The sequence below is a fragment of the Periplaneta americana genome, chromosome 1 (assembly GCF_040183065.1).
Source record: "Periplaneta americana isolate PAMFEO1 chromosome 1, P.americana_PAMFEO1_priV1, whole genome shotgun sequence".
In the NCBI taxonomy this organism is placed as follows: Eukaryota; Metazoa; Arthropoda; class Insecta; order Blattodea; family Blattidae; genus Periplaneta; species Periplaneta americana.
Window position 1 is genome coordinate 22,723,615 of NC_091117.1, and position 16,504 is coordinate 22,740,118.

The following is a 16,504-nucleotide window of genomic DNA, read 5'->3' on the forward strand; positions in this document are numbered from 1 at the left end:
TATATCGTTCACTGCTGTAGTCAAAGTAGGCTACTGTGAACAAACATATGTAACTCTAAAGCCTGAAACTGCAGGCGCCAAGGTGACCCTCACTATATGTTCCAAAACATCATACGTCAAAAAAAGGGATGAAAAATTCCGTCTTCATCTGAGATTGAATCTAGGCTCTTCCAGTCCCTAGTCTGTCACTCTAAACACAAAATCAACTTGGTTACAATAGAGCATACATGGGCACAATTTTCGGTTACGTGAGGCACTCGATTTGAAATAGTTTGTTTACTAGGAGAGGAGACTGCAGAGTAGGATGGGAAATATAAACTGCTGTGACCTGCGTCACCTTTTCGTAATCGCTAAGGCGGTCAGTGGCGAATTATTAGGAAAGCGCTTGGTTAACGTGAGAGACTCGAAAACTTTTATTCAATTTGGCAAATTAATTCGGCAGCTTTAATCATAAACCTCTTTACCGTTTCTCTGTAGCTGACTTGATTTAAATCACAGGCGAGAAATTGCATAACTAGCCAATAATATTCCATCACGTTGTCTATGTTTATTTTCTTGAGTATTCTGGTGTTTATCAAGATTACTTAATAGATTTGCACATTCTCGACTTAAAATAATTTCAGAAGAACATATTTCGTTTTCTACGCACATTTGATATTTTTTTTAATAAATTTTTTTTTGGAAATAATACGTACAAACAACATTTAATTCCTCGTACCTTTTAATGCAGCGTGTTTAAGGTATAATGTCGTATTTAGTATACTATGCAAATGTTGAGATCATAAATTTTCTTCGGAATAGTACGAAAAATAACATTTAATTTGTCTTGCCTTCTAATTCAGCATGTTCTTTATGACATAAGGAGTAATGTCGTTGTATATTAAATTTATTAATGCCTAATAGGATTTTCGAGCATAACATATATCTTATGTTATCCCCTTCTAAACAGCAAAAAAACTCTTCTCCCATTTCTCATGAAATAATCGTTTTCTAAGCGTACACAATGCTTTGGTAATGCCATTATGCCACCACTGATATTGCTTATGAAACTGATATAGAACCTGCCCACACCTAGGAGCTGCGTGAGGGAGGAATGGGGACTGTGAAGATGATGTCACTCAGAGCGATAAGCTCTGTGAAGGTCAGTGAGGCACAAATTCTCAAGTGAGGCATGATGCCCATCTCTGCAATAGAGTATGCCTACTTTCACATGCTGTGTGAGCACCTGACTTTCCTTCTCTTCCAAATCAATTCATGATAGCGATTTCATCACCTTAAAAAATCTATAGCTCGGCCAAGTTAGAACTTGAACATTTCGGAACCAATGATGAGAATTACTAATTAAAAGATCTTTGTATGATACTGACACAGCCTATATCAAATGACAAGAAGTTTCTTTCTGATCAACCTTTTCATCTATACTTCAGTGTCGCTGGAGATTGTAAGGAAGTCCATTTCTGCATGCACAGTGTGTCCTGTTGCTATGTCCAGGGCACTGGCTGTTACTTCAGTTCCTCCAAACACCATGCGGGTATGAATTTCACGACGACTGTCACATATTTTGCTGTCTTCCACATCTGGAATATTAAGGCTCAGGGTACCACAGCGTTGAACCCCACGATCGGTGATGAACTGAAAGCAAATGAAATTTTACAAAACCATCCACCACTTAAAAGTATTTGGAAGATTCTGCTGTGTATTTATATTTGTGTAAAAAAAGGGTATCTGTCGGATACAGGGGGGAGAGCCATTAATCCTTCCCATTGAAGGCTTTAAGGAACCAACCTGGAAAAATACCCAATGTCCCACCCCTACCTTCCCGTGGTGCAGCTGTTAGTAAGCATAATTTTACGAGCTGAACTAAAAGGAGGTGCTACTCATCCATTAGCACTGGTCAGCTTGATGAGTTAATGACTGAATTTGGTATAATTTTCCTCTATCCAATACCTAATTCCCTCTTTACCCTTTCCTATCCAGTCCTCTGACTGAACTCTTACTTTCTTCGACCCCGACGGCATTAGAACATTCGAGCCTAGGGGTTCATTTCCCTTTCCTTCCTCCTCTTTCTACTTTTCTGTTCCTAGTGCTGACCTGCTATGGCACTAAAATCGTCCTCCAGTGGCTTAAGGAGGGAAAGCTGGTGATCAACAAGATCTCCCAGCTAGGTCCAATGGACCAGTCGACCAACGGCAGGTGTGGTCCTCCAGACATTCAGGGAGTTGTGTATGAATGAAGCAGCCACCAAAACGTTAAAATATGGTGTTCACTTAAATCGGCTACAACTTGCCATTTAACCGCTCCAATAGTCCCCCAATCGGATCTCCGGGCGGGGACTACTTTATTGGTACAGAATCAACTAAACATCTTACAATGGAATGCTGGTGGTATAACATCAGCCAAGAAGACTGAACTAGCCAATACACTCTCAGATAATAATAATGGATTCGGAACACCTCAAAATCTGTGCTTCATTGGCTGGTCATGATAATATCTTTGAAAAATATTGGAGTGCAAGAGGTCAAATGACTTTATTGTCAAACGCCTGGCATTAGAAAACAACAACAACATATTTGTGTAAAACATTCATTCAGTTGTCCCTAATCTTTGCATGTTTTTATTACCAGTACAGTAGTTTAATATTCTGCAAAATTAGTAAGATAAATGTTCAAACACTACACTGTACCGAACTTATATTGCTGCTAAGTTTAAAATTAAAATTTTATGGTACCGTTAACTGGGTTACTTTGAACACAGAGGAAACATTGAACATTTTTTCAGAAAATTGTATTTAGGTTTCTACATGCTGCACTTGTTATAGATGGAGATAAATTTGGTATGAGAATGATTTTATGATAATTTACCTCCATCTATAACAAGTGCAGCATGTAGAAACCTAAATATGATTTTCTGAAAAAATGTTCAAAGTTTCCTCTGTATTCAAAGTAACCCCAGTTTACGGTACTAGTATTAAAGATAAGACCTTAGGTTGGTTTACATACGGTATATTATCTATCAAACAGAAAACAAAAAGTAAAAATAAATATACCAAATAGTCACAAAATTATTCACTCAGAATGTAGGAATATTAAATTAAACACGGATTAATTTTAGGTCCATTATTTTATCTAACTTACATTAATGATTTAGTATTAATGATCGAAATGAAGAGAAAAGAATAGAAGCTTTTGAAATGTGGTTATGGAGAAGAATGGAGCATGTGAAGTGGACTAGAATAAGAAATGAAGCTGTGTTGGAAAAAGTGGGTGAAGAAAGAATGATACTGAAACTGATCCGAAAGTCTCAATAGCTTATCACATACAGGGATAAGACTTTACAACAAACTCCCTGTTGAAACTAAAGCCCTTAGCTATGCTAGATTTAAAAAGTCAGTGAAACATATTTTACTTTTCCACATGCCTTTTACTGTCAATGAGTATCTTAGTTTAGCACTCCAAATTTAGTTTACAGTAGTTAGTATCTCCTTTTGTGTTTACTGCTCTTCTTTTCTATCTGATTCATGTCTGGGGTGAGACTGCCCAAGAAGATAAGGAAACCAAGAACCTTGTACAAGTAATGGTCTGAAGAAAACTGTGGAGAATTGACTTCATTACTGAATGTATTGATTGTATATTATTTGTATATTATTGTAGACATCTTGTATGTCGGAAAAACATGTATGTAACCGCATATTTATTATGTATTCACTCTGACGATGCCATGAAATCATTGTATTTCCTAAGGCTAATAAATATCTATCTATCTATCTATCTAAAGAGAAAAAGGAATTGGTTGGGTCACTGGCTGAGAAGAAACTGCCTCCTGAAGAATGTACTGGAAGGAATGGTGAACAGGAGAAGAGTTTGGGACAGAAGAAGATATCATATGACAGACGACATTAAGATATGTGGATCATATGCAGAGACTAAGAGAAAGGCAGAAAATAGGAAAGATTGGATAATGCTGGGTTTGCAGTGAAAGACCTATCCATGGGCAGAACACTTATGAACGAATTAATGATCTAGTTTTGAAGATGACTACTACCGGTACTAAGCTGAACCTAGTCAACTAGGTATTTACAAACTTAGTTTATATTTAACACGTCAAAATGATCATTATAAATATATTCCTAAATGATTTAGCGTTAACCGTAAATAATTTATCCCAGGTAATGTTATTTACAGAAGTTACAAATTTAATTATTTCAATTAAACAATATAATTATTTTATATGCATAACTACTTCTAATACAGTTTTAAATCTAACGAATGATTGGTTTAGTGCAAAGTATTGAACCTCACGAGCACTTTATGCTCGTAAAACCAGTGTAATCAAATTTAACATTATATTTTAGTGCTCAGTTTTTCTAGAATATTAGATCAAATGAAAATGATCTTAAATAATCTATATGTGAGCGATAAATTTCTTAGTTTGGATTTTGGTAATCACCTGAACTGAAAACACTCAGAAAATATATTAGGCCTACTCCTAAAGTTTGCTCTTCCTATTGTGTATTAAGATCCTTATCCTCCATTGGCGATATAAACACCATTAAAATGTCAGACTATATATTTTCATTCTATAATGAAATACGGATTAATATTCTGGGGCAACTTGTCTGAAACTAAACATAGTTTTGTTTTACGAAAGAAAGCCCTAAGAATAATGACAATTGAAGGATTCAGAACCATAGTGGGTCAAGCGCCATCTACTGAAGACGTAGAAAACAAGGGTTAAAATTAATGTAATCTTCATCTTACGATGTTTGGTGACGTATACACGTCCGTTGATGTGACATATTAATGAATTTTAATACTATTATAGTCACAATCATGCCATGGTATGAAAGAAAAATTTCACAACCTCGAGCGGGAATCGAACCTGCGACTTTGGCCTTTGGCGTGAGACGAACTCGATAGCTCAGTGGTAGAGCGCCTGACCGGAGAACAGGAAGTCGCAGGTTCGATTCCCGCTCGAGGTTGTGAAATTTTTCTTTCATATCATGGCATGATTGTGACTATAATAGTATTTAAATTCATTAAAATTAAGTTATTACCATAATTCGATGAAAACATATAGTAAGTAATATAAAGTATACACATTAAAACTAAATGATATGTCAATCTTCTTTAAACTATGGTATTCACTAAACTTTAAACCTTGCTTTCTCCATTTTTAATAAATGGCGCTTGGCCCACTATGGCTCTGAACCCTTCAATTGTGCATAAAAGAACATCATGTAAAAAGATTTCCCAAAATTTAGAAATAGTGACCTTGCTTTATGAATACATAATTTCCCTGTGACGTTTTATCTAGCATATCATGTAACCAGACAGGCATTCACAGAAGAAGGCAGCTCAACCATCCCTTGCAATCACTGTAGTTTCTAAATGCGACATTCCAAATAAGTTTTCATATCCTAACAGTTTGGGCAGCCAATTTCTTATATTTGTCTATCTATTGTAAAGGTGCAACTATGCACGCAATTTGAGGGGAAGTTTTGACATAAGTTCCTCTGTAAGTATATTTTTGAATTGCTTACTTGTGCCTCATCGGAATCAGCACTGTAGATATTGATGACAATGGACTTCTGAGATGGACAGGCAGGGGTATACCGACGCACTACGGTCTCTCCAATTCCCACTGACTGCTCAGCCAACACAAATTTGTCTAGCACGTCAGCACACCACTCTACGCCATCTTTTTCAATAAGTTTTTCTAAAAAAAGAAAAGGAAAAAAATCATGCAAAATATAGGTAGTTAATAATATGTTCCGCTTTGAAAAGAAGACCAAGCAAATTAATGAAAGATACAGTACTTATATCAAAATATTTATTTATTTGTCTAATGGCTAGTACATGATATTTACTATCATTGACTGAGGGAAAAATAAGAAAGTGGTGAACAAAATTACGGATTAAGTAATTAAAAACATTCGGGCTCTGGCTTCCCAGTAGCGGTCGACTTCCTTGGAGGATTTCAGAGCAGGGCATTTTGCAAGATGTTGTCTATCCATGTCTTCCTGTTGATGGCACAAAATGCAGGATGCTGATGGAAGAATGCCAAGACGATTGAGGTGTTCACCCAGGATGTCATGTTCAGTGTTAAGACGAAAGCTTGCAACTGCTAATCTTCTGGGTTCAGGAGGTATATCCTTCAGTAATTTCCTACGTTGTTGCGAAATGTTTATGTCCAGTTCTTGTTGCTGATTATTTTTTGTAGTTGCTTGATATATTGTTTTACTGAGCTAAATGACAAAGGTTTCCATGGGTTTATTTTGAGATTGGCGCCCTTCTTAGCTAATGTGTCAGCCTGTTCATTCCCATGTAGATTACAATGTCCTGGGATCCATTGTAACACAACTGTTTTGCCACGTTCTTTTAAAGTTGCAAGTATTTTTTGACAATTATTGATTTGTTCTGTGTAGGGGTGGTCAGTTTTATTTATGGAAAAAATGGCTGCTTTTGAGACGGATGGCATTTGTGAATTTATCGATATGGAATAAAAGTTGATTTAAGACAACATGTATAGCTTCAATTTCTCCATCATAGGCAGATAGATTATAACCAACTGGGAGATAGAAGCAAAATAGATTACTAAAAATACCAGCTTCTACATTTCCTTGAGGGTCTATTTTCGACCCACTGGTATAAATTCTTATCCAATAGTCTTCCGAATATAATACATGTTAAATTAACTTATATAGACCTACATATAAGGCACACAAAACTTTCAGCAAGAAGACAGGTATAGCTCATCGTCATCATCATCATCATCATCATCATCATCATCATCATCATCATCATCATCATCATCATCATCACTAAACGATGTTCCCACTGTTGTGATCTTTCCCCTAACAAAACCTCTTTCAAAGTTTTATATTTTTTCAGTTATCCCTTTTTCAATGCCCCAGTTTATTTTTTACATCTTAATCTAATTTCTTATATATTACGTACAGTATTCTTTGTCTTTTATTGTATGTGCTGTAAATTGAATAGTATACTCTATAGGTCAACTGATAAATTGTTTAAGCTTATAAATTGAATTAATCTACTTCATATGAATTGTACAATTTTGTATAGCTTAACGAAAATAAGTTTGTAAATTGAACTAATTTGATTGTATATGTTTTTATAGTTTGGCTGATGAATTGTATATGCTTTTAAAATGATTACTTTGTGTTTGTAATTTGAAGTAGTTTGCATGATATGTATTATCAATTTCTGTATATCACAACTGGTTGAATTGTTTATGCCTTAAATTTGATTAACTTACTTGTTTTGTATTATACATATAGCTCAACTGATGAATGATCGTTTGCGTTTGTAAATTTAATAATCTGATTGGCTATGTATTGTATACTTTTAGTAGAGCCATCGATGTAGCTCAGTCGGCAGACTTGCTGGGCTGCTGATCCGGAGCTGCGTTCGGGCTTGGGTTGGATCCCCCTTTGGTCTTTGGTTTCTTCCGAGGTTTTCCACAGCTGTGGGACTGAAGCCGGATGGTCTATGGCGAGTCCTTGGCATCAACCCCTTTGATTTGATTACCTGGTTGGGTTTTACCGAGGTTTCCCCAACCAAAAGGCAAATGCCGGGTAATATTTTGGCGAATCCTCGGACCTTACCTCATCTCACTACATCTCGCCAAAATATTGTAAAAAATTGCACAAAATTGTAAAAATTGTAGAAAATTACTAAATTGTAAAACTATAAAAATTTGTAAAAATTGTAATTGTAATACTGTAAAATTTTGACTTGTTCCACATCTTAAAGCTTCATTGCTCATGTAAGATCTATGGAATAAAATAAATGAACGAATGAATGAATGAATGAAATTTCATTTTGAAATCAAACTCTTCATTGTACAAAGCCTAGTGAAGATCCCGCATTATCTTCTGGTTTCCTGTTGTGGTGAGGTTTGTTCATGATTGTGTTGGAAAGGGTGTGCGTTTTGAAATTGAGTTGAGTGTTCAGGATGTGCTGGGTGTGTTTTTTTGTCTATTTGTAAATTTCATATTGTTCTAGAGCGTCAAGTTTCTGATTTTTTGGCTGGATGTGTAGTATTTTCATGTCAATGTCTATATTGCTGTAGTTGTGATTGAGTTTGTGATGTGTTCTGCATAGGTTGAATTGTTGTGTAGTTTGGTTATGGCTGTGATATGTTTCTTGTAACGTGTTTGAAATGATCTTCCAGGTCTATCCAATGTAGAAGTCAATGCATCATTTCAATCTCATTGCACAATTTGGAATAATAGAGCCATGCTTTTTTGAGGAAGAAGGACGCACTGTCATTGTTTGAGGAGTGTATAGCTCGTGAGGGCAAGCATTTGGACGATATTATCTTTAAAACAAAGTGATGTCAAAATGGCAAACATTCTTCTGTGTGAATAGGATCTATGTTGCTCTTGTTATTTATGTTGGTAATCATGGAGATCATTCTGCCGGACCTTGTATAATGCTAAAGTTTTCAATGTTCAAGACAAGATATCAGCAGTTCCACAAAATTCGCAGTCTTACTATAGAAAGAGTTCCAACTTCAAACAGTTGATGTGTATAATTTAATAAAGTAGTTTAATTTTTATATTATGTATTTTCTTTTAGAGGAATAATTGATATCGGGTTGAGATTTTTCAATATTTATTTTTCCAGTTCCTTCTTATTCTATATGTCACTAACCTGGTGGATGAACGCCATGCATGAAACGTTTGAGTACTCCCACTCCGTAGGTTTGTTTGGATCGTCTGACTGTCACCAGGCCTGGATTCAAGCCAAACAGCACTGCACCTCGTAGAATTGTTAATGATACACCCTGTTCAAAACAGCACATCAATTCAGCATGGTACTGGTACCTTCATTAGACAATTAGCCTACACTAAAAATAAAGTTACACTTGTTTTTATTTATCTGTCCATTACTGACTTAAGTTCAAGTAGCTGGTCAGAATGAAGCCCCTACTCTGTACTAGAAGATAGACTACATAGAGGCCTCACTTCTTCATGAGGTGAAGATAATGTAGTAATGGTAAAAAGTAGCTGGTCAGAATGAAGCCCCTACTCTGTACTAGAAGATAGACTACATAGAGGCCTCACTTCTTCATGAGGTGAAGATAATGTAGTAATGGTAAAAAAATAAGCGTAATATAATAGTAGCACAAAAAATATGATTGTTGTGTATGAAGAAAATACCAATGTGTGTGTGTGTATATGTGCGTGTGTGTTTTTTTATATAATCTTTATTCGTAATTGATTAACTAGTGGACTTACTCGTGTTAATTATCTAAGTCTGTGCGGCTTACAGCTGTTTCGGTGCTTCTTCACACCATCCTCAGAGCCTACTAGATCTCGGCATCATCTCGAACTTCGCTGCCTGTTGTGTAGGTGTGTTCGATTGTTGAAAAGTGTTGAAATGTGGTGTCAAATAGTGTGTGTGTTCTGAATTTGATCAGGGTGTGTTTTAGTGTGTCTGTATATTTCATATTGTTCTAATAATTAATTGATTAAATTGTGATCTTACTCGTGTTAACTAAAACACACCCTGATCAAATTCTCAACACACAGATCAATTTCAGAACACACACACTATTTGACACCACATTTCAACACTTTTCAACAATCGAACACACCCACACAACAGGCAGCGAGTTCGAGATGACGCCGAGATCTAATAGGCTCTGAGGATGGTGTGAAGAAGCACTGAAACAGCTGTAAGCCGCACATGCTTACACAATTAACACGAGTAAGATCACCATTTAATCAATTATTTATATTATTTTTTTTTTTATTTCCAACGTTACATTCCTATGCAGAGCTGCTGTAATTCGCAGTTGCATTGTACTGTTAGTATTGACATTAGAGACAGGTATACATCTAGGAAGGAGACTGTTGTATTAACAATTTTATTGTCGAATATAATATTCTTGGGTCTTAAAAATTTGGAGGTCGCTCTTAACTAAAGCAGATTGTTTTGAACATTAGGTTTTCATACAACATTTTGGACATTGAATGTTAATACTTACAACATTTCACACATAGAAGAATTAATAATCACACGTAGGTATTCCTTCTTATTTTGAAAGCATGAAAAACAAGAGAAAGTAAAATCAATAGGAATGTTGGGAAAATTATAGGACGAGTAGCTTTATGACCTACAAATTATTAAAATCATTTCGAAAAGTAAAGTTTTTTGAAGAAAAAATATTTTAAAATCCCTAAAGAATAATTACTTAAAATTATCTTTGTTTTATAAACTATGCTATACTAAAATGTAAATTTAATGCACATATTTAAGCCAAAAATAGATCTATAATTGTCTTCTAAAATTTATAAAAACATCAGGAGTTATAAAATGTTTTTAAAACAATTACCAGTACTACAATTACTAGTGAAATGCAGTACAATATTTAATATTTATAGACACAAACAAGACAGATACTAATAAATACAAGTGAGATCTGGACAATTCTATTAAAAGGCAGAGCAGAAATATTTTAAGTAGCTGCAATAAAATTTAATAGAAAAATTGCTGGTTATTGTTTCTGGACCACAAAAGAAATGAAGTTTTAGGCAACTGAAAGGTGAACCAATTTCAATATTATCAATACCAGTAATATACAATTTATTATCAGCCATTATCACAATATGGCTAAGTTTGCAGATAGGTGTTGAAATTTAGTTCCGTTATGTTGTAAAGTGAACATACGAACAAATGAAGTCCTAACATTCTAAATGTGCTAAGTGCCAAAAACAACTTTCTGAGATGTATGACTTGAGGCTTTCCTGGCGTTTGATATAGAATAACTCTTCTCGGGTTCTCAGCCAAGTGAGTTGGAGATTAGCTTCCAAGCTTTCGACGGCTAGCTCTGCCATCTTCTTCAGGGACGAAGTGATGTGGGACCATGTCTAGCTGGTATATATGCAAAAGTAGGGCTTCCCGCTGCGGGCCAGTCAGGAGCTAGTTCCTAGCCCCGACCGCCAGGCGCATTCTGGTGGGTGGACACGGCAGCCAATCAGGAGCTACTTGCTGGTCCCAACTGTCTGCTGTGTGCTGGTGGTCTAAGCGTATTGATGGCAGGTTTCCATGCTGTACTCAGCTGTAGACCCCCGTCTCTGTTGAAATTATTGCCATCTAGCTGGATTTCGATGGCTTCCTTGATAACCAAGTCCAGTAACCTGATGTCTTGTCCAAGATGGTGGTGGCGCCGAAATCTATCTTGTGACCAGTTTCTAGGCTGTGTTGGGCTACTGCAGCCTTATCAGGATAATATAGTCTTATGCTGCGTTGATGTTCCTTGCAGCGTTCCATAATAGTTCGTCCCGTCTGCCCGATGTAACATTTCCCACACTCACAAGGTATTCTGTAGACACCAGCAAGTAGCTCCTGATTGGCTGCCGTGTCCACCAACCAGAATGCGCCTGGTGGTCGGGGCTAGGAACTAGCTCCTGATTGGCCCGCAGCGGGAAGCCCTACTTTTGCATATATACTGGCTAGACGTGGTCCCACATCACTTCATCCCTGAAGAAGATGGCAGAGCTAGCTGTCGAAAGCTTGGAAGCTAATCTCCAACTCACCTGGCTGAGAACCTGAGAAGAGTTAACTTTCTGAGATATTTATGAAAAACACACTGCGAAATGCATGCTAAGATACCTACAACATTGTATTTTGGCGCACGAGTGAGTCACTTACAGTTGAGCTATGACAAAGACAATTTAATATGATATTCTCATATGGATGTTTCTCTCTTAGATTGAATAAAATTAAATTTGAAAAATTGGCACTCAGCATATTTAGAATGTTAGGTCTTCAAATGAGAACAGAGAAGCGCTGAATTTCAACTTTACTATGATATAATGAACGACAGACATTAAAACGTAGCTATAAAATTGTGGTTAATTTCACGTAACTCCAGTAAAAAGAGAGAAAGAAAATTATGAGAAAAGAGAAAACCCGTAGAAAATTTAAATGTTCTGAGTGAAGAAATTAATCAGGAAAATTACGAAATAAGAGGTTAGTTTCTAAATTCCAGTGGCGTATACTGGTTAAAGGGTTTGGGCTACCGCTGACCCTATTATTACACAAAATATATCTAACAATTACTTTAATTTTAATTACTATGGTAAAACTAATAATACAAAATTATTACATTATGTTATATTATGAACTTTTTCTTTTGTAATTTCCTTGGGCTACCACCGGTAGCCCCGGTAGCCCGCAAAATACGCCCCTGCTAGATTCTAACACTATGTCTTATGTAGGGCCTACTGTATAATGAAATATAACATTTCTAAGTGTACTTTGAGTAAATTAAGTGTAATTTTTAATTTATATCAGTAATAGATATTTATACATAAATATTTTACCTGTGGTATGATGACTTTTACTTTGTCATTGAACGTCTTTCGAACTTCATGCTGCAGAATTTGAGATTCTGCAAATCCTCCTACCAGAAACAGAAACTTGATGCCATTCACTCTTGGACTTTCAAGAACATCTCGAATATGCTAAAACAAGTGATTGCTAATTTAGTGAACAGTCAAGTAGCAGGAATGTAAGAATAATTTCTGTGGAAATAAATAGAATAATATTTCATAGATGTTTAAATTTCTGTCCCTGAGCATTACAAGAAAGATTACCGGTATCAAAATAAAAGTATGATATAGCATATTTTATCTTTAAATAATTAAACTATCGGTATCAAGTATGGTGGAAATAATGATTCAGGTTAGACGAAATACTGATTCATGTTATACAAGAACAATTACCAGTACCTTTTAACCGCGACTTTGAGTAGAAGATAATTTACTTACAAAGTTTAAGACTATGACTTACTTACATAATGGTAGTTACCTGAATTATTTTATCTAGCATTGGTCTGAAAAGTTCCATCATTACGTTTGGCTGTAATCTAAGCATTCCCTGTGTTGACCAAGTGATGTCCTTCCTGCCATACTTTTTCACTGTCTGTTCAACCTGAAATATAAAATAGGTACGTCATAATTACAAATATAAGTATGTTCTTTGTTTTCCTTGTCTTCCTCTTGTTATCTCTTTCTTTTCATTTGCAAGTAGTAGTAGCAGCAAAAGAGAGTTGCATTTTATGTGACGGTCAATTCCGAAACTGTCTCCCCATAACTAATAAGGAGAAAGATGTAGTTATGCCTTAAAAATTCAAGACTTAAAGGTATTGGGGCAATTTAAATCAATTAAACGAAGACCTTATTAGTGGTACTGGTACTGAGTATCCAACACAAATAACCTCATTGTGTATATATATAAGACAATACGGCAATTTACCTTGCTATACTTTTGCATGCAACACAATATACACCATGATTATCATGGTTTCAGGTTGATGGTATGGCTTTACAAACGAAAGTGTCAGGGATGGTTTTTCGGGCCCGTCATCGGTCCCTATCCTCAGCAAGATTAATCCAGTCTCTATAATCATATCCCACTTCCCTCAAATCCATTTTTATATTATCCTCCCATTTACGTCTCGGTCTCCCCGAAGTTCTTTTTCCCTCAAGTCTTTCAACTAACACTCTATTTATTTGCATTTATGGATTCACCTGTAAGTGCTACATGCCCTGCCCATCTCAAACGTCTGGATTTAATGTTCCTAATAATGTCAGATGAAGAATACAATGCGTGCAGTTCTGTATTGTGCAACTTTCTCCATTCCCCTGTAACTTCATCCCTCTTAGACCCAAATATTTTCCTAAGCATCTTATTCTCAGACACCCTTAACCTATGTTCCTCTCTCGAAGTGAGAGGCCAAGTTTCACAACCATACAGGACAACTGGTAATATGACTGTTTTATAAATTCTAACTTCGATTTTTTTTTGAGAGCAGAGTGGGTGACAAAAACTTCTCAACCCAATAATAACAGGCATTTCCCATATTTATTCTGCGTTTAATTTCCTCCAGAGTGAGGTTACGCACTTCTGTAGGTAGAGAAATTCTTATTTTGGGTCAATGAGATTTAAATATGTTAGGGGGACTTGTAGCCTATATGAATGCACGGAAAAATTCATTATACATATTTGCTAATATTTAAACTGAAAATGCGTAGCGGCCATGGATATGATGTAATTTTTACAGCATTATAATGAAAATACGTTTTTTTGTTTCTGTAGAATTGAATTCTAGGATTATGATGTACTAGCATAAAATCTGAAAGTTAGAATTTATAAAACAGTTATATTATCAGTTGTTCTGTATGGTTGTGAAACTTGGACTCTCACTCTGAGAGAGGAACAGAGATTAAGGGTGTTTGAGAATAAAGTTCTTAGGAAAATATTTGGGGCTAAGAGGGATGAAGTTACAGGAGAATGGAGAAAGTTATACAACGCAGAGCTGCACACATTGTATTCTTCACCTGACATAATTAGGAACATTAAATCCAGACGTTTGAGATGGGCAGAGCATGTAGCATGTATGGGCGAATCCAGAAATGCATATAGAGTGTTAGTTGGGAGGCCGGCGGGAAAAAGACCTTTGGGGAGGCCGAGACGTAGATGGGAAGATAATAAAATGGATTTGAGGGAGGTGGGATATGATGGTAGAGACTGGATTATTCTTGCTCAGGATAGGGATCAGTGGCGGGCTTATGTGAGGGTGGCAATGAACCTCCGGGTTCCTTAAAAGCCAGTAAGTAAGAAATTATCGTTAAGTTCACTGGCCTTACAATAGATCAAATTCTAAGCAAACCTGCGTAAGGTTATTTTATTCTCAAACAACTCAATTTGAAGATTTTTTTTAGTGAATTTGTGTTAAAATTGTGACTACAAACCTGTGCTTTTTAGTGAAACAATTCTTAGAGTTTACTCATATTCAATTCTTAAACAGCTAGTAAAGCAATTATTGTTACTTTTCGCAGCAATCTGAGTGTATGTGCGTGCGAAAGAGAGAGAGGATGAAGGATATGATAGGAAAAGAAAATTCGTGATGAACATTATGGATACCATACTTGATATGAAATAGATCTAGTTTTTGACAAAAACTGGATATACCGGTATTCTACTATCCATAGAAATAGGAACACTAAGAAAAACCTGTACGATTGTTGTGTTATAATAATTTCAGCATTTCAGTATATTTACGTTTAAAACATGTATTTTATCATAACATATCATATCATATATTTTATCCATGTAACAAGACGAGGTAAAAAGGCCTACATTCTATGTAATTGCTGCAATCTGATTTTAAATAAATAAACATCAAATTGTTAATTACCTCTTTGCCTTTGCATTTACGATAGTAATCAATGAAAGCAAATGGCGGGAAAATATTCAGCGAGGAATCTCGATGAGGACTGGCACTTCTTTTGCGGGCTTCAAAACTCAGCAAAAGTTCCACATAGGCAGCTGGACGTTTCAACTTGAACTGAGCCATGAATTCAGCTTCAAAAATGTCTTCAAGCAAACGTTCAAACTCGTAATCAACACCTGAAAACATGTGTTCCATTTGTAAGAATTGAAATAGTTTAGAAAGCAACACACAAACATATTTGTGAAGTAAAATAATACACACATATGCCGTAATTCGAACATAATCGTTTAAAGATCAAATACGACACAGCTTACATAGCGTTTGTTATACTGTATTTTACGTAATGGGCGTACGAGAAGAGAATAGATACCGATAAATAAATGAAAAATGAACACGTTAATGAAGTAAACTAATAAATATGTAAATAATGAAGTGTCAAAGCAAAACCTAATATTTTCCTTAAATAGTATTTTATATTTTAAAACAATAATAAATAATAACAAATAATAAAATATCTAATTTGCATTTTAGAAAGCTCTTAATTTTGACGTGAATACGTCTTTCTTCGAGAAATAATTGATGAGAAAATCTTAACTGTTTTAGCGTAACAACAAGTTCATGTAGTGTCCATTAGATACTGCGCTTGCCAAGGCACACATGTGCTACCATCTGTCGAGTGTTGCGCAATCTATATGTTAATCACTTAAATTTCATTTACAAAAGAATATCTCAATCATATTCTTAATAACAAAGCTCAAATATCATACAATTAACAAATTATACAATAAAAAATCATATTCCTATGGATAAAAAATTAGAAAATAAAAACCAAAGACGTAGTGTACGCAATCAACGGGATTCTGTGAATCTTGGAAAACTTTCTGTAAGGTACACTGGCGTTCAAAGATACCTGACCTCCAATTTTCTGGTCGTGTAAGCGAGCTTTCTAACCATGGAATAAGTCAGAACCGAAGATACAAGAAACTGGCAAATTTCGAAATAGTTCCGCTAGTTCTCAATAGGTGACACTGCCATTGGGACGGGTAAAAAAGTGTTGAGAAAAATGGTGATGTAGATGAAGTATAAATTGTGCTCATAATTGACAGTACCAGTGGTTTCCCGCTAAACGCAGTGCTCTTTACAATCATTAAAGGGGGATTAAATTTTTGTTTCTCTAGATCTAATGCGGGGGTATATTTATGTACGATTGGCGAAATTGACTGTCATCTTCGCC

The 16,504-nt window shown here is 35.6% G+C and overlaps 1 protein-coding gene across 5 annotated transcripts in view; it reads right to left on the minus strand.

Moving 5' to 3' along the window:
- Positions 1-983: 983 nt before the first annotated feature.
- The window catches only part of LOC138715150 (heat shock 70 kDa protein 12A-like), a 172,419-nt gene continuing 156,898 nt past the window's right edge, over positions 984-16,504 (minus strand). For 4 of the 5 annotated variants that reach the window (XM_069847838.1, XM_069847742.1, XM_069848094.1 and 1 more), the window contains 6 exons: positions 15,235-15,446; positions 12,843-12,965; positions 12,356-12,496; positions 8,676-8,808; positions 5,540-5,715; positions 984-1,632 (listed from right to left, as the gene is read on the minus strand). In XM_069847838.1, the coding sequence (XP_069703939.1) occupies positions 1,417-1,632; positions 5,540-5,715; positions 8,676-8,808; positions 12,356-12,496; positions 12,843-12,965; positions 15,235-15,446 (1,001 nt within the window). In that variant the 3' untranslated portion in view covers positions 984-1,416. Of the gene's footprint in view, positions 1,633-5,539; positions 5,716-8,675; positions 8,809-12,355; positions 12,497-12,842; positions 12,966-15,234; positions 15,447-16,504 lie in introns of those variants that run through there. The other variant, XM_069848012.1, reaches the window with a different exon arrangement.